At 47.8% G+C, this 24,221-nt stretch overlaps 1 protein-coding gene across 1 annotated transcript; it reads right to left on the bottom strand.

The window, feature by feature from the left end:
- Positions 1–138: 138 nt before the first annotated feature.
- Positions 139–24,207, bottom strand: PKM (pyruvate kinase M1/2). Its single transcript, XM_067305221.1, has 11 exons — positions 24,122–24,207; positions 17,336–17,505; positions 16,850–16,941; positions 13,648–13,779; positions 13,262–13,448; positions 12,147–12,417; positions 11,313–11,463; positions 9,715–9,867; positions 4,868–5,034; positions 2,057–2,238; positions 139–1,379 (listed from the first exon to the last, which is right to left on the bottom strand). Exons 2-11 carry the CDS (start codon positions 17,484–17,486, stop codon positions 1,273–1,275), a joined length of 1,593 nt encoding a protein of 530 aa, XP_067161322.1. The 5' UTR covers positions 17,487–17,505; positions 24,122–24,207; the 3' UTR covers positions 139–1,272.
- Between the last annotated feature and the right edge of the window lie 14 nt (positions 24,208–24,221).

Here is a 24,221-nt window from a genome sequence, read left to right as displayed (position 1 = left end):
GCTCCAGCACCACTAAGCCGCTTGCCAGGGGCCAGGTCAGCAGCTTGCCCCACAGACCCGCTCAGTAAGCGCTCACACACCTCAGCACGTCCATTTGGGCTCCCGAGAACGGCTCAACAAACCCCAGAGGCAGCAGGCTGATGGGTGCTTTAGCTTTTCTTTATTGATGTACATAGTTGTGCTCTACAACCCAAAACACCTGTTAGAGTGAACAGTTTGTCCAGATTTACAATGAAGGAGAACGTTCTCAGGAAACATGACTAAACTCACAGACAGAGACGCGACACTGCAATAGGAGCACAGGAAGCTCTTAGCACAGAGGTGAAGCGCGCTCGCCGTGGACAGCTGAAAACCTTGAAGCGCTCAACCCTTTAGAGCCAACATCCTGTTTCATCCTTGTTCTATCCCCACCCCTGCACCACCTAAGTCAAACTGAAAACAGCTTAGAGGGAACCCAGGCCTGGATTCATCTGAGATTTGGTCTTTTGGGAGGTTTCTGTCTCAAACGTAACAGCTTCTGCTTGCATCAGAGGGGGATAAATAGCAGCCAGCCTTAAGCGAGATGCTTTTTAGAACTTAAAGGGTTAAGCACATCTTGCTTTCTGAGGACCCCCACCTCATGAGTTTGTGGTGGAGTCTGGAGTGCAGAGAACCAGAGTAGACCCGGAGAAGAGAGCCAGCCTAGCTCCCACACGGTGTGCGACTAGACAGACCCATGGCAATCCATGATACCTCCAGAACTGGAGTGTACTGGTGACACTAACAGTGCGAGCCTGCGGGCGTATGAAGACACAGCAGAGAAGGGCAGGCGTTAGGTGGAGCTGCTGCGTAGCTGAACCTATGGGGCATAGGGCTGCGATTTGCCTGCTGCAGAGTGTTACACCGGAACCGTTGAACCTTAAGTCGCCTATTCCCTTCCCCAACACCCCAAACAGGGGCAAGGAAAGGCACGTTCACACCCTGAGGACAGTAACTAGGCTAAGAGGAGGCAGAGGAGCTCAAGTCCCATCAGCATGCAGGAACCTCCTACACTGACTCCAACATATATCAGGGCAGTACTTAACTACGGGGAGAAGTTTTTTTTAAAAAAACTAAACACTTCAAGTATTTTTAGTGATTTAAGGTCTTTTCCCCCTGCTGCTGCTCTCTGGTGTTTATCAACCTACATCCACTCTACAGACAAGGAGAACATTGCAAGCAATTGCTGGTCTAATGCAAGGGGAAGGGGAGTGGAGGAGGGGGAAGGAACATGTTGCTGGTTGAGTCAGTTCTTTAGGGAACCGGCACCACACGCATGGTGTTGGTGTAGCCGGAGCCAGGGCGCCAGCCTGTTAGTACAATGACCAAGTCACCGCTCTTGAAGAATCCACGTGCTTTACCTAGGAGAGAAAGGACGGAAGCGTCAGAGCTCAACTCCCACACTGCCAAACACTACCTGTAAGCTTGCCGCATGGGGAACATCACTTGCCACGGGTTCTCCGCAGCTCCTTAGTTTTGTTGCTCACTGCTCATGCCACAGGGGTGCAGGAGGCAGCCTGTCCCACAGTAATCGTGGCTTTGCTTTATCAAGTCCCTGACCTCCTGTTGTCCACCATCAGCCACATCTCAGATGACTGACCCCTGTACTCCTCTGCTATGCAGAGCTCACTTCAACAGCACCGGATCCAGAGGAGGGCCCCATGAGAGGAATCACCCCACTCTAAGTCTCCGTTTCATCTTTCAAGACGGATGAACATCACGGACCAAGCATTTATCACATTAAAGCATGCCTAGTTTTTCTGCTGGAAGCTAAAGGCTGTTGTGACATAACACCCCTGTCCTATTTCCCCATCAGATGCAGTGTGCCTATGTAACACTGCTGCCTCCTGTTTCCCAATCGGATAGAGTTACCTACTGAGCAAAGGCAGCCAGTTCCCTTCCTGTCAGTAGCTACCCTCATCACAGGTCCCATTAGCAGCCCCAAAGCCGCTGCCTAAGGCACTCTGGAGTACCGTGGCCTAGAAGACTGTTCTCACCAGCCTCTGTTTAAGGGTGAGGCCAGAACAGCACAACTCACCAACATTCATGCCCAAGTTCACACGGAGATCCACATCCTCTGCCCACGCGTCATGGGCTGGTTCTTTGCACAAGACAGGGAAGATGCCACGGTACAGGTGGGCCTGGCGTGCTGTCTGGTCATTGCGGGTCACAGCAATGATGGGAGCCCGTGGGCGGTACCGGGACACCAGGTGTGCTGACCTAGGAGGAAGAAAGCCACAACACAAGGTGAAGCACCATATGACAGGCACAGCTGCCTGAGAGGGAGCTCAGGGAAGCCTGCACACAACCAGAGGGCCACCTCCACTCACAGCACAAGCATCAGCTGGGTTTGACTTTCATCCTGGAGGGCTTCACAGCCTCTGAAGGTACACTGCAGAGGATGACCATGGGAACTGCTGGCACATCCTGCAAGAGTGAAGCTCTACCAGCAGAGCTCAATGCCAGACTGAATTCAGAATTTAGCAGCTGGGAGGACCAACACTGGAAGGCTGCCCCTGGGAAAGAGTCCCTAGTCTTGTGGGGGAGATCACCTTGCCTCTGAGGTTAGGAAGTGCAATCTGCAGGTTTCAATCCTGGGAACAGGCACTTCTGTGCCTCTGTTGCTAAGTTAAGGTGGCTAGGTGCCACTTATTGCGGCCTCTGCAAGCAGCCCTTGGCATCTCAGTGGAGTCCCTGCAAGTGGCTTGCTCAGTTTTAATGAGCTCCCACTTTGTGGGATGGAAAGAGCCTGCACCAGCAGTGCTACCCAAAGCTTGCCAAGGAAGATGCTTTCAGAGCAGTCCCTACAAGGAAACTGCATTGGGAAAAGCAGAGCTGCCCCAGAAATGGGTTTGACTACAGCGCACTGATCAGTTTAAACATCTAGCTCCTGGAGGAGCGGCAGCCAACACTTAATCCCCCAAATTCATAATCCCAAACACCCAGAAGCAGAGAGCCTCCTCTCCGAAAGCTGCGTAGGCAGAGGGCAGAAGCAACAGCCTCAGCCTTTGCGTAGCTGTATGGCTCTGGGGAGGCTTGCCCTGGCAGCTCCTGCATGGAGCAGGAACACACCAGGCAGCTGTGAAGTTCCTTTTAAAGAGGCTGCCACCCCATGTGTGGGGACCAGACAAGCCATCTGCCTCCAGCCCATATTCACCTGCTTAGGCCAGCTACAGCAGACAGGCTTGTCTACCGCAGAGCTTTGTTCTGTGCAAAACAGGAAGCAAATACAACTGAGGCAGAAATTTATACGGGGATGCTAGGCACAGAGCACTTAAATTGCCTTAACATAGCAAGCAGCCCACACTCAGTGATCTACAGCTTCCCTTTCCTTGCTTTTAGGAGACATCTGCAAAAAAAACCCCCATGATTAAGAACTGCAAACCCATGACATTTACTGGTACATCTTCCTGACGTGTCCTCATGCAGCACACTAGTGTCTTTACTAGCTTTTGCAGCCTAGTTTTCTGGTGCCAAGCTCAGCCAAAGCTGCATAATACTCAGATTCAGTCATTGCTGTTTAGAAGCAAGCAGTAGCAGTCTGCTCGAAGCACCCAGTCACATATGCCAGCTCTCACACAATCCTTCCCACACTGTCCAAAAAGCCTTGCAGTAGCTCTAGGAGACCCAGGTACTTAAAGGCTGTAACAGAATCCTCAGCTAAAAATATTCAAATATCAGAGTTCAAATCTCTTAAAAAAGGTCAAGCGTAAGACTGGAATCTTTTTACAAAGAAACATTAGAAGCACAAGGCCATCCAGAAACCGCAGTGCTTATGCAGTCATGCCCCATCTCTGTAGAAAGCGGTTGTTTCAAATGATATTAAGCTGCAAGTTTAAATGACGAATTCAGATGGGCCAGTTCTTCAGGCAGACTATGCCCAGCACATAAATAGTGTCATCTCTGCTGCAACATTATTTCCTTGGTCCAAATTCAGTGCAAGAAATCCAGATTCCCTTCTGGAAAGCAGTCTTTGAGAAAACTTATTGACAGACTTGCTTTGACAGCGGGCAGTCTAGTTCCTCTAGACGGTAAAGCTGATCAGCAGGGCTTTGGCTTTCTACTGTTTCCTTCCCACAAGCGAGAAAGTCTGTGTCTATTCAGTCTTCACCACCGCTGGACAGAACTGAACTGCCTAGTCTGCACTGCCCTGTCTCTCACCTGCAGCCAAGGCTGACAGGGCAGGTACACGCTTGGCTGCTGGACGCCTGTCTGTTCAGTGAGATAGATCCCATGCAGGCATAAGGAAGCCTGCACAAGATAAGACTTCCAACACTTTGTTTCCCAGTTCAACGACTCTAGGTTAAGCACGCCCTCTTTGCCCCTTGGGCTTAGGCAAGCAGTGTTGATACCCAAATGGTCCAGCAAAGGACCTGGCACATTAAGCAGATCTGTGATTTGGTTGCTATCAAGACAGGTTAAGGCCCTGATTAAAAAATAAAAAAATAAAATTCTGCATCTGCTGAACTTCTTGGCAAGAAATCTTGAATTCAACAGCAAGACAGAAGCTGGAATCGAAGCTGCAACACTTGTTTTTCCTTTTGTTCTTCTAGTCAGCTTTGCTGACAGAAATGCCATTCTGAACAGCAAGAGAAGGCAGAGCTTGGTGCCAATGCCACGCTGGTGGAGGCACGCTCAATAACTTGGAGCTTAAATATCTGCAGATGTTTGAGATATCTGCCCATCTTCCAAGGAACTGGCACTGCAGACAGACTGCCTGGGCTGAGCTGCAGCCAAAACCGGGACTCCACTGTTACGGCTCTAGTTTTTCCAAGAAAACTTTTGCTGGCCTCCTGCCCCCACCCTGTCATGAAGTCCACTTGACCTGTGGGAACCAGTCACCTCCTACCTTCCAGACTTGGTAAGGACAATAATGGCCCCACTGCAGCACTTGAAGGACGCTTCCACAGCGCCAACAGCGGCGGCCTCAGTAGGATCGCAGTTCAGGGAGGTCAGGCGACGCAGTTCCTCAAACAACTGCCTGTGAAAGATGGCGGCTTCGGCCTCGCGGGCAATCTATAAGAGCAACGTGCGTTCGGGAAGACACTCATGTCAGTCACTCAGAATGGCAGAGTAAGGCGAGATGCTCTGTCAGCAAGGTGTTGCACAACTCCCATCAACCATTAACATTCAGAAGAGTTACCAATTAGCAAGTCCAGATTTAGTTCAATATGCTGCGGTAATGGTGACAACATTTAGCCAGACATGGCAGGCATCACCCTAACAGGGCAATCTTATGAAGGAAGCATTTGATTCAAAAGGTTTCTCTTCTGAATTGGTGGCACCTGCTGAGTCACCTCACCCTGCTTGGCCCACACTCAGGTCACATCCATGCCCAACTGCCAGGCGCTCTTGCTCTGCTTCTACCTACCTGGAGTCCTGCCCTGCTACAGAGATGAAGGCAACTCAGACCGCAGTGGTTACACAAGGCTGACATCGTAGCAGCATGCTGCTTGCTGAGTATTGGCAGTGTTATGATGGAGCACGTTTCCACTTGTGGAAACTACTGGCACAAAGCACGTATTTGCCTTTAGAGCAGCTAACCCACATCCTGGGAACAAGAGTTTGAGCTGTCTTACAGAGCCTACGTATCTACCCCTCTCTGAGCCCTACCTGCCGGACTCGGTCAGAACTATCAGAGCTGGAGCTAAGCACTTAAAAGAGGCCTCCACTGCGCCTACAGCCATGGCATCAGCAGGGTCCCTGTTGTTAACAGTGAGGCGGAAAATTTCTTCGAACAGCTGACGATGATACATTGCGGCCTCAGCCTCACGAGCGATCTGCAGGCCCGGGTAAGAGGGAAGGAGAAGAAAGAAGTAACAGAAAAAGAAGGAAAGATACACCAGAGTAACATGAGATCACGTTAATTTGCTTAATTGTCATAGTAATGCATGCAAGAGGAAATTAAACGTCAAGTTGTGTGTGAAACACTTTGGCTCTCGGGTTGTGAATTTGCTGAATGCAACTCTGACAGTGCCATGGCTGAAAGGGCCCTTCTGCCACACCACATGGCTGGCGGGTCCTGTTCACTGGCAGGCTTCTCAAAGGCAGCATTCTTGCTGGATTTTGGAGTCCTTTCAGAGCAACCAAATGCAGATCTCTTTTCAAGGACTAGAACAAGGACTAGAACAAGCCAGCCAAGAGTCAGACTGCACTTTGTTGCAGCTGCTTCTTACTTCCTTGAGAAAATCACATGGCATCTATCAGCCTGCTGCAGGTCCTGCCTCCGATTCCTCAAGAGGCACTGCTTGTAGATGCATATACCCCTTGCATACTTCTCTCCCACCCTCCAAAGTCACACAGCACTGGTAGAACAGCCTTCAAGGAGCCCAACATGTGAGCAATGCCTCTGAAAGCAGAGATGGGCTCTCTCCTAGTTTCATTAGGCTTAGTTTAGCTAGGAGCCAAAGAGTTTCACCTCCAAGTGGTGTACCAACTTCCCTTTCAGTAGTAGGGGAACAAATAGAAATAAGTCTTCCTTATAAGGTTGTCACACCATGTACGTTGGGGTATTTGTACAGCAGTAGACTTGGACAGACCACACGTGCAGAGGCACAGCTACAGGCTTGCTGTTCAGACTAAGCATTTGCAAGTGAGTTCAATGATCTATTCATCCAAGTAAGCGTGAGTCTCAGCATAAAGACAATTCTCATCTCAGAAGGCTGCATTAGCCCTTGACAACCCGATAAAGAAGGCTTGCAGAGACTAGGAAAGCATGCAAAGGTTGATCATCTTTTCAAGGACAACCTCATTCAGTTATTCTAGAAAGTGAACAGCTGTTACACAGAGGGACAAGTTGATGTTTAAGCGGAGATTAAAGTGCCATTATAGTGAAAGCTTTGTATTTAGACCCCCACCAAATAAGAACTTTGCCACTCTAGTGTTAATAAATTATTTTACTATGATACTGGGAATTATCCCTCTTTGACAGGTGTCAATTTAAGCCAAAGTAGTTAAGTGCCTTATACCTAAATATAACAGGACACATGTGACAGACAGGAACAGGAGTCCAATGCCAACCCCAGTCCCAGTCTTCACCCACAGGATCCTTGGCAATGTTTCAGGGTCAGACACTTAAAGCAGTCAGTTTTGTTACAACAGGCTTTAAGCTTGCCGTTAGATTAAAAATGGAACAAAGAGTAAACATCCACCTCAAACTGCTTACGCCAAACGTGAGAGCTGGTAGCCAGGTAGTATTTCTTCAGCTCCTGGGCAAAACGCAGGCAGCTTTGTCTAACATGCAGAGTAAGCCTGAGTTTAGAGGGAATCCCACGTACCACCTTTGTGAGAGTCAGAATACCTGTATACATGTGCCCACTTTGACAATGATTACAGAAGGGCACAGCAATTCCTAACTCCATTTTGTAGCTGGTTTTATTCACAGGGAAATGGCTAGAGGGTTTCCAGTTAGTGGGCTTGTACAGAAATGCCAGGGTGGAGGTGGGAGGAAGGAGAATGGAGCAGCCATTTGAACCTTAGTCCTGTTAGAGTGTCCAGGGCAGCTTTTGAAGGCTTTTGTTTTTACATGGTTTAAGAAAAATAGGGAATAAGAAGGGGAATTTGAAGGCAACCACTCCCACAAGTAGGAAATAGCCTGCCCAATATTTGGAAGCTTGCTACCAAACTCACTAGGGACATGTCACTTTTGTCACACAGATGCCAATTACTGAATGTGAAGCTCATTTCTATCAGCTACACGGAAAGCGATTGCTAAGCAAAACCATTGCAGTGTCCCAGCAAAGCTGCTGAGACAGGCCAGGGCACCTCACCATGGAGAAAGTTTCCTGGAGTACTCCAGTAGCAGGCCTGGATAAATAAATAAGTCTACACTGATGCCAACTTCAGACCAGGCAATGCATACAGCAGCTGCTCTTTACCAGAGGTAAGGTGCTCTCTCCCCACTGCCACTGCTTGGCTGTTTCAGACTGAAATATTCATCTGCTATTTCAGGGATGGGAATACTGTCCACGTCACACTTTAGTCCCTGATGGCCATCTGCTCCAGCCACATTTCAGATTTTTGGTGCATAGTTATTCAGGACACCTATTTAGCAGGGTTCATCCAACCTCAAGTGAGTTAGCTCAGATGAAAGATAAAATGAGTCTGGCTATAGGGGGACATGCTCCTTCCGCTATAGGAGAGCTCCCGTCTTGCTGCCTGTGCTAAGTTATACAAAAGTACAAAACAAATCTATATTTGCTCCTCTGCACAGAGGGTAAAAATCCTAAGTATTTGTCCAGGGTGAAAGAAACAAGCAAGCAGAACACACAACTTCACTGCCACGTCTGCAGGAAGAAGGCAGCACATGCAATGGGCACTGAGCTCACACTACAGATATTTCGGGCACAACCACTGCTGTACACCTTGGTGAGGAACTCAAGGAGAAATCTGCTCTTGAGGGTGGTTTTGCAGGGATTTGTCTTTGCAGTGCTGAATGCCTGCCTGTCACACCAGCAGACTATGGGAAGTGCCCTGCACCTCAAAGAGAAACCAGCACTTTCCTCAGCTAGAATAGGTTTCTGTTGTATTTGCCTGCTGATTTAGGATCAAAATACTCATCTATACAGAATGCAAGTATTCTCAGAAATTCAGGGATCCTCTCCAACAAAGGACAACCTGCATTAATGCCAGGATTGAAAACCAGGTGCAAGGTTTGCTGTAGCAAGTTTCCAAATATTGGTAGAAAGTCAGTCCTCATGATTTAGGTGAAAAATTAGGGAAGAACATTTTAGGTACAGTTAGCGTTCAGCTTGCAAAGCAGCATCTCATGCCCAGTCACTGTCCAAAGTCCTATTTTCCTATTTCCCACGTGCAAAAAGCACCTTTCCATATTGATCAAATAAAGGTAAAAGGAAGAAGACATTCACATAATGCACTGCAAACACACACACTACATTTATTAATCTATATAACCTGAACTGCAGATGAAACTTCTGAGTTATCGCTGCTGTGATTCACAGCAGCAATAACTGGGGAGAACCAATACTTCTAGATACTTGACATCAGGCTTTTTATTAACTGAAACATGAGCTGGGTGAACTCGAAGCAGAGCAGAGGTTTCTGGCAGTTTAGACATGTAAAAACAAGGTGCTGTCAGTAATCATGCAACAGCATCCCCATCACCAAATGCATTCGGCATTGAATGTAACAGTGCTGCAAATCACCCTTGCAAACCTCCCCCGTGCCCCCATACACAGGAGTCAGCTGATATGTTCCATTACCTAGAGATAAACTGCTTAAACTTCTCCAAGGTCGAGGAACTGCTTAAGCAGTTCCTCGACCTTGGAGAAGTTTAAGACACTGAATAAGCCAAAAGGAGTAGCCCATTTGAAGAAACTCATACCAAGGTAACAGCAAAAAAGCTTCACCCTGGCATTAAAAAAAAGAAGTTGGAGTACAAGAAATCTCAAGTTTTAGATCTCCCAGCATTGCAAAGCAGTTCTCAGCTCTGCTTTACAGTAGTATGCAGCACAGAAATCGAGTTTTCAGACCCTTGTGACCACGCTAGGTAAAGGAAAGCCCACAGTGGGAGTATGGACAAAAAATTGCTATTACAGACTGCTGGGTGCTGCCAGCTAGCACCAGACACGTTTGGATCTTCAGGTGCCTGCTCAGATCGAAGATGCTGGGAAACGGCATATTGCCATTACTACCCATGGGACAGGTCCCCCCGCCCAGAGCAGAGGCGTTACTCACAGCGTGCTGCATGCGCACAGCCTCGAGCGGGTAGTCTCCCTTGGCAGTCTCTCCAGAAAGCATGATGCAGTCCGCTCCATCCAGGACAGCATTAGCAACATCACTGCCCTCAGCCCGAGTTGGCCGAGGTTTCTTGATCATGCTTTCCAGCATCTGGGAAAGGACAAGTCCAAAGAAATCAAAACACCGTAGAAGGAACCTGCTGCTTTTTCACTAGTGCACTTCACACTTTATACATAGCACTGGTAAGCTAGGTGCTGTCTTCTGCCCTAAAAACTCTGGGAGAGGAGTTCTTGTGGGTTCAGAATAGAGAGAGGGCTGGTCCCTAACCAGTTTTGAATTAAAGCATCTACAAACAAGGAAAACAACCCATTTCATTTTCCACCCATTCTACAATTATTCCCTTTCCAGAGAAAGCTAACCTACACAGCATCACAGATCCTTTATTCTGACTTTCCAGGTTAATTTTTCAGCATGAGGCTTGACTCAAGGAACTTGGAGCTTTTTAAAGTATTAAAGGAGATTTCTTCTATGGAAATTCTGCTGTTGCTCACACCCAGCCACATGTTCCCTATTGATCTCGGGCATACAGTATTTTAGTATCTAAAAACCAGGTTAACAGCAAGGTCAGTACCAGCCTAAGTCATTCTCATCCAAAGCAGGTTTTCCAGTCCTTCATACAATATGTACATACTGGTAAACCCAGTACAGCTAGTAAAGCAAGTATAAGCCCAGGCCACTGAAGAAAGCAGAGAACAGGATAGCTTTTCAGAGGTCAGGTCTTTCTACTCTTTCCCCAGAAGATGGTGAAACCTCTATAAAGCAGCCACCTGTTTGACTTCTGCAAACTGCCACCCACCACAGCCTGGCTGGTTCTCAGTCCTTCCTAAGATGCTTGACTTAATCCCTCACTCTACAGTCTCAGGGAGAAGGAGCAGGTGCTGCTGTAAATACAGAACCTCCACTGATTACTGTCTAGAGCCAGCCTTCATTATCCTGTTAGAAGCGTACTCTTCCACAGCTTGCGCGCAAGCACAGCCAGGAAGCCAGTCACCCCAGGGCCTGAAGACTGTCTACACAAGATCCCTACTGGAACCAGTGAAGCTGAGGAGTCTCAGCTCCCCCTCCCTCCCTGGCACCTCCCAGAAAGATGAGGAAGTTGAGTTTTCACTCACTTCCCTCTGATGCAGCGGTAGGAGTGCACCTTGTAGGAGACTGGAGAGGTAGCAACTCCGAGCAACTCTTCTCTATTAGGCACAGATGTATTATTAAAGACAAACACAAAGCACATGTGATTTTCCCCAAAGTTTCAGTCAGCCAAAATGCTCACTGTGCTTGGAATTGAGGGATTAAGCCTTCAGCAACCACACAAGAGGTCCTGTGACCTACCTGGGGAAGGTATCTTGAACAAACTCCTTTGGAGCTCTAGTGCCTCAAGACATGCTACCCAGCTACTGCCTTTGCTCACTGCATCTCACGCTCCATTGGAAGCTGTCAAGGACCTTCCCCCAGGCCACCCCTCTGCAGCATGCAGTGACAAATACACATACTGCCAGACCCCACAAACTTGTTCTGACACTTATACTGCATTTCCATACCTGAGTGGCACAAATGATGGGTTTGCCAGCCCTGTTGCAGCGCCCAATCATCATCTTCTGGGCAAGGAAGACTTTTTCAGCAGGGATCTCAATTCCCAGGTCACCACGAGCCACCATAATGCCATCACTGGCCTCCATGATCTCATCAAACCTGACAGCAAGAGAAAAGGCGTGTTATCCCTCTCATTCTGCAGGGAAACTCACTGAGGCCAGATCATCTACTCTGCCCCCGCTTCCAGAAAGATTCACTGCTCTAGAGTGCTATATGCGGTTATGCTATCAGCATATTGCCTTCCCATGTGCCATTACGGTATCAGACAGCAGGCTTCCTGCAACACCACAGTAGAAAGAAGAAAAACAAGACCAAGTCATAGCACAAAGTTTCCAAAGCTATACAAAAAACAAACAAGTGCATGAGCTGATCTGAGACATTTTAGTCTGACAGTTTGTCAGAGACTTGGCGATTTCCATGCCTTAACCCACTACCTTGACTTCACCAAGAAAAACAAATTTGCTGAAGTTTGAACTCACTCACCACAAAGACCATGGCAGATTTTCCAAGGGGCTCAGGCTGTCACACTCACCCCACACCCTCTGGTTGTGATGCTTACACAAACCACTGTTCATAATGCAGCTCCATCAAGTCCCGTGCACGTGAAGTTAACTGGTGGCCTGCATTACCACCATGTTGTGGTACACTAGTTGAGTCTGCCAGTGCTGATAAAAATTGGAGACGAGAGGAATCTACACAATAGCGCAGAGGTCCGTGCTCTACGTGGTTTCTCTTGGGGATACAGGGGCACTGAGCTGCAATACCACCCGTGCAAAGCTCACCTGCGCACGCCCTCGTGGTTCTCAATCTTGCTGATGATCTTGATATTCTTTCCCTTTTCGCCTAGCACCTTCCTGACAGCATGGACGTCAGCAGCCTTGCGGATGAAGGAAGCAAACACCATATCTACATTCTGCTCCACACCAAACTTGAGGTCCTGAATGTCCTTTTCGGAGACTGCGGGCAGGTCCACTGCAGCACCAGGCAGGTTCACTCCCTTCTTGCTGCCAAGCATGCCACCATTCTCAATCTCCGTCATGACATAGTCCTTGCCTGAAACAGATGTGTTCCCACGGTCAGTGTTTACCGGCAGGCTCCCCACCGCCAGCTCCCACACTACCTCCCCACCAGAGCTGCCTGAGAACAGTCAGTGCTATCAGTCACGGTGCGTGATAAAAAGCGCATTACAGCTCTCTTCAGCAGACTTACGTAATGCATGAGCTTGCAACTTACTCCTGGGAGCCCAAGAGGCCATTCCAACTCCATTCCTATGCTATTCTTGAAGAGAAACAACCTTTTGTTCCAAGCAGGAGGCTGGAACTCCCTGCCTGAAAGAGCTAGCAGGTTGCATTTCTGCACACGGGAGCACTGCAACACCAAACTGAGTACCTGAAAGCCTCTTCTCCACCTCCCTGCGCTACATACTCTGCAATTAGAGGTAACAAGACTAGAGCAGTTTATGCACCACTTGAAGGGAATGTGGTGGAACTAATCTTGCCCCTACATTACCAGTTAAAACTAGTTCTGTGTCTAACCACAAGGCTCCACGTTTAACTAGTTGAATTACGCGTGAAAAGTATGAATTAGCTTGGCTGAACAGACTTAGGTCATGAGCACAGGTATACCCCTACCAGAAAGTCATCTTTGACAAGGGGCTTTAGACAGCAGTCCAGTGACATCCAGCCAAAGTTAGTTATGGAAAACTTCCTACAGTTAAGTAGAAAAAAGTTTTACTGCATTTTAAATGGAAATCTAACTGCAGCATTAAACCTAGAAGTATGGCACACCTTTCTGAAAGACAGGACTGCAAGCTTAAAAAACCACCACAACAATAGCTGGAAGGAAAGCACAAACAGGTACTGCTAGCAGATCCTAAAACCCTGTGGTCGCTACACACCTTTCTCCTTAACCAGCAAGGAAATCAGGCCATCGTCCACGTAGATTTTGCTGCCAATATCCACAACTTTGATGAGATTCTTGTAGTCCAGCCACAGCACATTCTCATCACAGTTCTCCATGTAGGCATCATCCAGGGTTACTTTGAGAGCTGCACCCCTCTTGAGCTCCACTTCTGCTGTGCCACTCTGCATGTCAAAAGCACATTTCGGTGAGACTGGTGTACAGACGTTCACTGCAGCTCATAACTCGCGGTACAGACACCAGACCTTGCACACAGTTCTCTAGTTCCCTGAAGACATTTCTTGTTTGGTAAACAGGCCACAGGCATAAACATAATATCTAGCCTTACTTACTGAAAAAGGAAGAAAAAAAGCAGCAACTTACTCCCTTGATGAGTCCAGTTCGGATTTCGGGTCCCTTTGTATCCAGTGCAATAGCCACAGGTCTGTAGGTGATTGGGTCAGAGGCAAAGCTCTCTGTAGCTTCTCGCACATTCTTGATTGTGCCCTCGTGATACTGGCAAGAAAAACAAGATAAGGAAACTTTCATTCCATTTCTCCTCCACCACACAGAGAAAGGACTGCTATGCATCCCAAACACCACCCAAGCTTACAGCTCTGCTCTCAGATTCTGCTCAATTCCAGTTCCAGCTCCAGAATTTAATTCAGGCTGAGCTTCTAAAGATGCTGAGTGTGGACTTACAAGGGCCTTTCCTAAGTGAAAGCAGAGTCTGAGTTACCTGGCTACTTCTTCACTGTATTTTAGGTCCTCAGTTCTAAGCCCACATGGCCAACTGAAGGAAACTGCCCAGTTGTTCAGATGTTCAGCTGAAGTGATTTTCCATCAGGATGTACACCTTCCCTCTGAAGATCAGAGGGAAACCAACAAGCCTTTAGGAAGGCCGCTTCCCTAACTAAAAAGTCAACAGCTTTGCTGAACATTCATAACAACTGCCTGTTCAACACAGGAGAACATCAGAAGTGCTGGCAGCTGAAAGATTATGCACAAGGGAAGAGTTTTAAATGCCAGGAAAATTTCAAAGCTAAGCAATTGCCACACATGGCCTTTCCTTTCCTCCCTTCAGAGCATGGAAGGGATGATGCCGTTCTCTGTACTGCTGACTTCCCCACAGACTTCCTCTGGCATCTCCTATCAGTCCCAAAGGCTGGGCATGGCTAGTCTCTGAACTCCACCAGCAAGCAGAGGGACAAGCTTTTTTTTTTTGCAACTCTTCAGTTTAAATCTCCCCCAGAGATATGGGATTTACTAAGACGACATTATCCATTTAAGTATTTACATTTTATTTCTAGAGCTAAAGCAATTGCAGCAGGACGTTCAAGACTCCGGCATCAGGCATGAAGCTTCAAAACCCTTTCATGTGAGCAAGAACATTTTGCTAATACTGCCAGTTCCAGGACAGACAGCTCTGTGGAAAACTCCTATCTCAACTACCTCAAATGAGCTTCAGATGATCAACAGATCCATTTACTTTACTTGTTTAAACAACATTAGAGATAACCTCAACTCAAAGTTATGTAAGCCTTTACAGACAGTTGAAGATAAGAAATGCCCTTTCCTCTCACTGTAACACTGACAGGGCTTGAGCAGTCTCACCTGGAAACCTCATTTCCCCTCCCTGCCCTGGTTAGCCTCACACACCAACTTTGATATCTCTGGGACAACAATCAACACCAGGAAGGAGCAGCCAGAACAAGTTGTACTTAAACATGTGTGAATGCTGTGGCCAGAGATACACCAGAACAACTAACATTTTAGAGCAGAACTAATTTCATTTTCTGATCAAGTACACAGGCTGGGACTGACAAGGCCCCAACCATTCCATAAACCACAGCCTAAACAGCCACAGTACAGGAAGTGAGCCTGAACAGTGCCATTAAGCTTATCTGGTCCCAGTTACCTGGGATTTGTTTTAGTTTGATACAGGTGAATGACTGGCTCCTAAGGAGCTTGACTTCCTGGAAAGTTATGTATGCAGAAGAACCAGAATGCAGGAACAACTGGAGGTAAAGGGAACTCTTTCTACAAGAAAAAGCACACAGCCAGATCTTTGAACACCTCGATTTTAAGTTGTTAACTCGAGCCCTATTGAAGATGCTAGACTGGACACCAGAACCAAAGTACACCGGACAGCTGAACACCTCTTGAGACTTCACTGGCAAGCAGAGTGTTTCAGAGGAACCAGAAGGGAACTGAGACTCACTACAGTGACAGTTAAACTAAACAGGAGATTACAGCAAGACTGGATTCTGTTGTAATCTAACCTCATCTGTATGAATTATGCTATTAGATTTCACTTCACCCAAAGCAAAAAGCCACATTCCCTGTCCCTTGCTCCCAGCTAACAAGTATGCAAACCACAAAAGCAACTCAGCTGGGCCATACTCCAACTTCAACCTGGCCACCAGCTCCCTGCTGAGCCACCCAGTCCAACAGCTGAGCCAGGGTATGGCATTTGGCTACTCTTCCTCAGAGGCAAAGTTACTTCATGCTGCGCTTTCCGCACTTTTTTTTTTGCATGACCTGCAGCCCATGTACTGACACCTCCCCAGAGGTTAGTATTAATATAGTCAAGGTCTGATGTTTGCCCACAGCTAGGCATCAGACCTTTTGATTTCTTCAGTGCCCTGTGCCCTTTAAAGATCATGAGGGTGAGAGGCCAAGCTGTTACACACCTCAAGGCTCTTGCTGTTTAATTAGTAAAGCCATCTACAGCTGTTACTAGGCTACAGTCTGACATTTTGAAAGCTGGAGGACAGCCAGCATGAAAACTCAGGGTGGCAATCTAGGCAACATGGAATGGGATCCCTGGCTTCTCCAATATCAGTAAGGATCTCATCTATTTATATCAACACAGGCTTGTCTACCACAAAGTGTTGATTTCTTTTGACCTTATTCTTATAAGCTTATTGCACCAGCTCCCAAGTATCAGGGTGCTATCCTCACGACTGCCAGGAACATACATGGGCAGCCAGTTAGCCAAGCAAACCCAGGAGTTAAATTATTTAAAATTCCTAGCAGCTTTCTTTTGAAGCCAGGTTATTGACTGATCAGTTGTTTCCAAAACACCCAGCAATAAAACAGGCAAGATGAACTACTGATAGTACAGGTATTTCTGCAAAGGTGCACAGCAAGACAGTGACCAAAGTTCTCATCTTCCACTATTAACTGAGAACCAGCAGCCTTTTATAGTTAACAATATGACACGAGGTTGAAGAACTAGGGAGTTTAGGGCAAACAGCTAGAACACAAGTGTAAAATATCAGTTACCTGGCTCCCAGGTAGAGGTGGATACAGAGAAAGGCATGCATGTGTAGGCATGAGGAACCAACTTGACCTGCTTCCACAGTGGCTTGGAAAGCCTACTTAAGTGTTACCAACAGTCATTCAGGCTCAATGTTTACAGCTGGTGTGTTTCCCCCCACCAAAGCAGAGCTAAGTATTGCCTTCCCACACTAAGGCTGGCCTGAGTAAGCTGGATTTCACTTAGTATCTTCTTTCATGAGAGTACAGGGCAGTCAGGCACAAGGCCCGGCCAGGGCAGCATCAGCTCAGGCCCCACCCTTACCTCATGGGTGCCATGAGAGAAGTTGAGGCGGGCAACATTCATTCCAGATTTAATCATTTCCTTCAGCTTTTCCACAGAGCGGGAGGCTGGGCCTAGAAGGAGGAGACAGTTTGAATATTAACTTGTAAAAATAATGAGATGACCACAAGAGTAGAGTATTTCATGTGGATGAGTAAGGTATAACGGATACAGGCTTGCTCAGTGCTGAACCAGCTCATTTCTACAGCAGCAAAGGCTGTTTCAACTTGCCTTCAGGAGGGACGTCAGAACCTAACCAGAGAGATTCCCTAGCTACCGGATTCACTCCTAGCAGTAACAGAGGTTAGGCAGACATGGGAAAGTCATGTCGTTTCAACACAAATTCAGCCTTGGCAAGAGATAAAAGCTGAAGCCTTCCCACAGTTTCCCTAAGTTTCACCAACACAGGGCTTCATAGCTTAACTGCTGCAAAGAGCTGCAGTCCTCTCTTATCTAGGAATCACCTACCAATGGTGCAGATGATGCCAGTGTTTCTTGCAATGGTTGGCTCAGAGTCAATGTCCAAGCGACACATGTGCTCCAGGAAAGTGTCTGCCATGGCAGCATGCAGCTGCTGGGTCTGGATGAAAGCAGTCCCTGCATCGTGGTGCTTCGACATCGTTGCTGGAATTCTGTATCTAGAAGAGGAGAAAGTGTTGCCAGGTTTAGAAATCATAAATACTTGCTCATCAAGCAGAGATGTCAACATACCCACATGATGAATATGGAAGTAATGAGAAGCCTGCCACTGGTTAAACTATCTTTATGTGCCTACTTCAATCTCCTAGATACAGGCAGACTCGTTCCTGTTTCAAAGTTATCCCCCACAAATGCCATCCAAAGCTTACCTGCTTTCCATGGAGATGTTCCCTTCATAGGTTCTCTTCATAGCCAGTCTTGCCTTAGAATTACAGGACAACAAAATTCAAGCACTTCAGTGCACAAGCAGAGACTTTGACTCTTCTCTCCAAGCCCACAAATCACTTCTCCTACAAGACTTGACTGGGTTTCCCCTCACAACTGCAGACCTTGGTAGCTTGCTGCTAACATGACTGCAGATGTGCTTTACGCAGGCAGTCTTCTAGAGAGAAGCATCTAATCAAAATGAAGTCTATCTAAGCTTAAAACCCACCCTTTAAGCCTGTACAGATAAGCAGACTTGAGTTATTAAATGCAACACCTTGGCAGAACATGTATGAGACTGAAGATTTCCTTAATATGCTCAAGGTCCTTCTTCAAACCAAAGACACTGTGGGGAATTCAGGGATGGGAAGAGACTCCTAACCTAGAGCAGCAGAAAGTGCCACCACAAAGTTTAAGACTGGTTATTCAGCATTTTGTTGTTTGGATGCAATAGGAGACTGCACGCTCCCCTCCGCCACCTATCCCCCCACTTTCTGGTATCAAGCAGTCCCAGTAACATTTGCAAGGCCAGAACAGGAAACTCCTCTCTTAGTTTTAACTACAGAGGATCCAAGACATTTCGGCACGCTTTTTGGAGTCAACTCAGTAAGATAAAAATCCTGCAGGCTCAAGCTGCTTGCCCTTGCAGGACCTGAGCATCCCCAGAACAGCAGGAAAGGTCCCCATTCCCAGGAGGGAGCTGAATTAAAGCTTAACTGTCTGCTTGGATGGAAGGATAGTCATCTCCCAGCAGCACTGGTGCTCCAGGGCATTTCCAGTTGCATACCTCAGGTCATATCGCAATTTTGTTCTGAAGTAGCAACGGCAGCTGAAAGCTGTCTGTCCTCTTCTACCTGCCCATCTCCCTTCTGCGTTTACACTCTGTCAAAGAATACTTTGTTGTGCTTGTACTTTCTGGTAAGGCAAGACTCAGCTGCTTCATATTCCGGTTACATAACCGGTAAAGTACTGCCTCTGCTCTCAGTCAGGGGTCTGCATTCAAAAGGCCTTCAGGAAATGAGTGATTTAAGATGGGTAGCAACACATGCAGATCACTAATTCTGACTTCAAACACTGGTCACCTGCACACAGGGGATAGGCCCACAGACAGGACAGATTCAAAGTCTGTGACTATTTCAGCCTAATCTATCACAACCTACGAGATGACTTCAGAGATGCCTTTAGCATGGCATTTAAGAGAGAAACAAATTGCTGCTCAGAGAGCAGAGACACAGTAGGGTTTTTGCATCCAATTCTTCCTGCCGTAAGCAGAAAGGTGAGCTAGCTATGTGTACAGCCAGTGCCAATACGTTCAGCTTTGAAACAGAGGCACTAATAAACTGATAGCTTTGACAAAGCTAGCATGGATGACCAGAATGAAACGCCATGCCTCTAACTCATGAGGGGGGAGATCCCCTGCGACCCTACCACGTGCCTCGCAGGGATGCCACAGAGGCTCCATTCAGACTGTCGCTCCTCCCCTCCACCACTGCTGCTAGTCGAACCTTCTGCACGTACGTGCAGATCGTCTCGCAGGCGGCCCTGACTCACCGTACCTCGCTACGCTGCAGAACGGAGCGAGGAGACAGGCCACTGAAAACCATAATTTGTCCTGGCAAGTGTCCTTTACCTCAGCCCTGCCAGAAGCTGCTGATTCACTGAAGTTAGTACAAGAAAGTCTACCCACATAAAAAGCCTGACAAAGTTACATTATTATAGGAAAGCCTGCTGGTCAGACCTGAACATTATGTTTTAGCTCTCTAACATTTGCTCGTTTGTCCTTGAACACCTGCATAACAGCACCGCATTCTCTAGATGCGCATAAAAAAAGCTTGCTGGGAAATTGTCTATATACAAATAGCAATGATCAGGTCTGTGCTGCTTCTGAAAATAAGATGTAGAAGAATATGGAACAATAGTATCCTAAGATGAAAATCGCATCCAGACTGTTACTTGCAAGCTTAAAAAAAAATACACAGATGAGTTCTCCCCCTTTTCTTCGGGGCAGTTTCTATTTCATGGAAATCCTCCACCCACTCAAGTTATTTGCATATATAATTTTTACACCCCCCAAAGTCTTTAAAAATATACAAAAAGGGAGGTAAAGCTCAGTTTCATTTCAAGTCAGAATCTCCTTTACAAAAAGATTTTCCAGCAACTCAGTGAGATCAGAAAAATTCATCACAGGCACCATGACCTTGTCTAGAGCAGGGAAGAGCAAAGAAACACAGCAGCAAAAAATCCCAAGCACCCATTTGCCCACACACATCCAGCTACACAAGCTTCACATTTTTACGTTTCCTCTTGCCTTTCATTACCATATATTTACAGAGCATCTACTGAATTCCACCACAAGGAACAGTTTTAAAATACGACAGGAATGTCTGGCATTTCCCAATACTTCTTTTTTAATCAAACAGTGGGACAAGGATTTCAAGACCACCTGAAGACACTGTGCACTCAGTCAGCTTGGGTGGATCAAGTAAAGGGGGAAAAGCCTATTTCTTTAGATGTTTTAATCACTGAATAAATCCAATATCCTTCTTCAGGGAAGGACTAGCAAATCCCTGGGTTTAATACTAGAATTGCCCACGCTTCAGGCAGGGTATACTAAAGATGTCTGGTACTTTCCTGGTATCTTAGGGCTCTTGAATATTCTAGAAAGTCAGGACCGTTTGAGGTCAGGGAAGATCAGTTTCAGTAGCAAGGTGACTAACTCAAGCCAGCTCATCCAGTTCTGCTGCAAGAAACGGTAGGACTAGGGCATCTCCAGCTCTCCCCTGGGGCAGAAGCAGGCAGTACAGAGCTAAGCTGCAATCCCCAGCCCAGGCTGGGCAGTTTGCTCTCACTCTTCGCATGCAGCTGTTATCTCAGCTGGCAACAAGGGGAAGAGGAAGCTGCAGCACCTAGGCTGCAGGCAGAGCGCCCTGGGACTGTCCCTACGCGGAAGCACCGCTGGGCTGGCCTGGTGTTAACTACCACCACACCAAAGGCGTTTTACTGTCCTTTCTTGGCCTGTAAGAGCCTCAAAGTTACATCCAGGCATCAGCACAGTCGTACAGGGGATGAACATTCCTAGTTCTATTCCCTCTCCTACGTGGGAGGGTGTGGCGTGGGTCAGCTACCCTTCTTCATTCTGAAAAACAAGGTTGTTCAAGTCCAGGTGTTCCAGGGCAGCCTACACAGAAGCGCCAGAGAAGCCAAAGAGAGGCAGAAGTGGTACGAGTTCACATTACATTTGAGAAGGCCAGAGTTATGAAACCAGGCAAGCTTTCTGCCAACTTTCAGACTTCCAAAAACATCCCAAGATCTAGGAGAGATGTAGGCTTAATTCATTCCAGAAGCTGAAGTGACTCAACAACAACAACAAAAATCTAGTTCTGTGGAAAGTCAAGCTTTTAATAAGGTCTGTCAACTCTAGTTCCAGAAGGGAGAGAACAACATGTTGTTCTTTCGGGTAGCTGTTGCAGGAGGCAGCTTTGCACTGTTACATAACTACAAGATGGCCACCAGAAATACAATCTCTTATCTGCAACACCGGACATGACCCAGAACCCACCACCTGCTCCAGCTGATACAAGCTCTTCCCAACAGCAAGCTGCGGACTCCTTTTCTATACCTCCAGCTATGCAGGAGGAGACATTCACAGCCTGTAGCTTTGTGATGCTGATGTTTCTCTGGCTTTCAGAATACAAATTATCTGGATCAGAAAGGTCACGCTAGCTTGCATGGTGCCATGCGACATCAGCACTTTCCCTGCACACAAACGGATTAACCGTCACATCAATATATGATTTAGCTCAGCCTGCCCCTCCCAAGAGGGCAAAGACATACAGCAGGCTTAAAAAACCTCAACCAAGTGCAGGTGTCTAGCATCAGATGTTTGCTGAAGAACTTCGCTAGACAGATGTATTCCCAGCACAGACATAACACAGCAGGCACACCTACCAGCTTATCCTATGTCAAAGGAACATACTGCAAGGTTAAGGAGTCTTTCAGAGCACCTGAAAGCCTGCTCCCACGCCAACAGAAATCGAGGCTAGCTGCTGCTTTTGTCAAGATGGCAAAGTCTTTTTTAACATAACAAAGTAAAGCTTTTTAAAATTTAAACATAACTCTAGATGGAAATACAGATCCTTCAGCTAGATACTGTTCCACTGCATCACCAGCTCCAGGATGGAGATTTGCTGCGCGCTCAGTCTGGTAGTGGCAGTGACTAGGTATTGCAGTCTCATTCCCTACGTGCCATTCATCACACCACACTGCAGCGAGAGACAGCCCCCTCTAAAGGGGCACCATCTTCCCCCTAGGGAGAACAACGGCCTGGAGGCTGGAAGAGAGACAGAAAGGACTAACACGTGGTTCGCTCTCCTATTCAGCCTAAGAAGCATTTTTCTGTATCAAAGCAAAACATCAGCTTGTTGTGGGGAAGGGGAATTAACAAGCTAACTAACCAGCTTTGTGTCAGGCCAGATAACATCAATATGCTAAGGTTTTAGTAAATTTATTTCTTCAGGCAGACAAAGAAGCAGACTAGCAATACAAGAAAACTGCAGACTGTCCAAGCAATAGGCTCAGATGCGGGCCTACAACCATCGCATAATTTTTGTAAGCAGCAGGAAGTACATTATCTTGTGAAAGTGAAGTTTCTTGGAAGGCTTTTAAATGCAAGACTCTGCTTCAAACACCTGGTTCACAGCACAGTTTCCTGTGTTGGTAGAGAAGGCATTCTTTAATCTGGTCACAGGATGGAATAAGAGTTAGTGTCATTACAACACATTAGGCCACCAAATGGCAACTGTGGAGCTGCTCCTCGTCAAGCAGAGATAACTTTCTCAGCAAGACGTGCAGGTTATTCCTAAGGAGCAGTTACTTTGACTATTAACCCAGATTCTGCTTTGGAAACAAGGTATTAGACAAAAAAATATAAAGTGCTTATGACCAAATTTTTAATAAGCACTTCTGGTTGCACAATCGCCCTTGAGTTTCCCTAGACATATCTAGGTAATCAGAAACTCTTATTTTCTTCATCCAACCTTAAAGCACTTGTGCCAAAGCAAGTCATGATTTGCAGGAGCATTTCACAGGAGCTATTGTAGCAGAAGGTGGTGGCCACATAACCAGAAAATTAAACATTAACATCACAAAAGCGCCTCGAAACAGTGATTTCTATTAACCTGTGCTTTGCAGATAAATAGGTTATCAGAGCAAAGCACATTTTAAGAGATTGTCTGCTTTTACTAATCTGAGGAGACAGTAGTGAGGTTTCCATTGTTTGCTAACAAAAGCGCTATTCATGCGTAACTAACTCCGCAAAGAGGATTCAAACATGTTTCAAAGGTTTTCATAGCCCTTAGTAAAGTACAAGTGACTGTCAAAAAATCAATTGGACATGTTTAGGCAAGCATAATTACAGAAGTACAGAAGATTAATTCAGAAGGGGCCTTCCCTTACGGGTGCAATGAAGAGGCTGCTGCATCTCTAGCGAGTTCACTGAGCCGTATACTGATTTAAGTTCACGCCATTCAGAACATCGCCAGAGCTGTTACGTGAGTGCGCGGCGGGGGGGGGGGGGGGGGGGGGGTTGGAAAACCAAAGTGCTTCACTCCTTCCACATCTGACTCAGCCTCTCAGAAGATTCTGGTCCAGCGCAAGTCATTTATAGACAGGAAGCTCAATAAGGTGTTGCAATCCAGGCATCACACGCCTTCCCGTAAGTTTTACTGCACCGATCTGAAGCTTCAGAGAGTTTTTGCTTCATCATTTCCCCCTCGACACTAGCCGTTACCTCCTCGCAAAAATAGTTTCAGCCCTCCCCTCGCAGAGCGCAGGCGGCACGGGCAGCGCTTGCTCCCGGCAGTCAAAGGACCTAGCCTCAGCTTGCAGCCCACCGGGCGCAAGAGCCGCGTGCCCGGCGCGAAGCCGTGTCGAGAGCGACGCTTGGCTACGCGTGCGGCGGCTGCGGAGCGGCGGCACCCCCGGCGCGGCACGGCCGCTTCCCGGAGCGCGGAGCTCGCCGCGGTGCGCGGGGGAAGGGCGGGGTGGCGGTGCCGGCCGGCTCGGGGGCGGGACGGCGCCTCGCGGCGCGCCACGTGCGCCGGCCCCGCAGCGGCAGCGCGCGCGCCGCCACGCTCTGCCCGCCCCCCCCCCCCCGGGGCGCGCGGGGCCGCCTCGCGACACCCCCTCCTTCCCAGGGGGCCGCGCGGCCGCCCCCCAACCGCCACCCCGCGCGCAGCCCCGAGGGAGGCCCGCGCCGCGCAGCGGGACCGCGGCTGCTCGCCCCACCCGCCTTCGTTCCCCTGCCGCCCGGGGCTGGGCGCCGAGGCCGCCGCTGCCGGCCGCCGCCGTTACCTGCGCCGCTCGCCCCGCGCCCGTCCTCCCCGAGAGCCTCAGCTTCTCTGCGCGCCGCGCCGCCGCCTCGCCAAGGTGATCCCGGCGACCGCAGCACCGC

The sequence above is a fragment of the Apteryx mantelli genome, chromosome 15 (genome assembly GCF_036417845.1).
Source record: "Apteryx mantelli isolate bAptMan1 chromosome 15, bAptMan1.hap1, whole genome shotgun sequence".
NCBI classification, from domain to species: domain Eukaryota; kingdom Metazoa; phylum Chordata; class Aves; order Apterygiformes; family Apterygidae; genus Apteryx; species Apteryx mantelli.
Note: the sequence above shows the minus strand (reverse complement) of the source record. Positions and strands in the feature narration are given on the sequence as shown.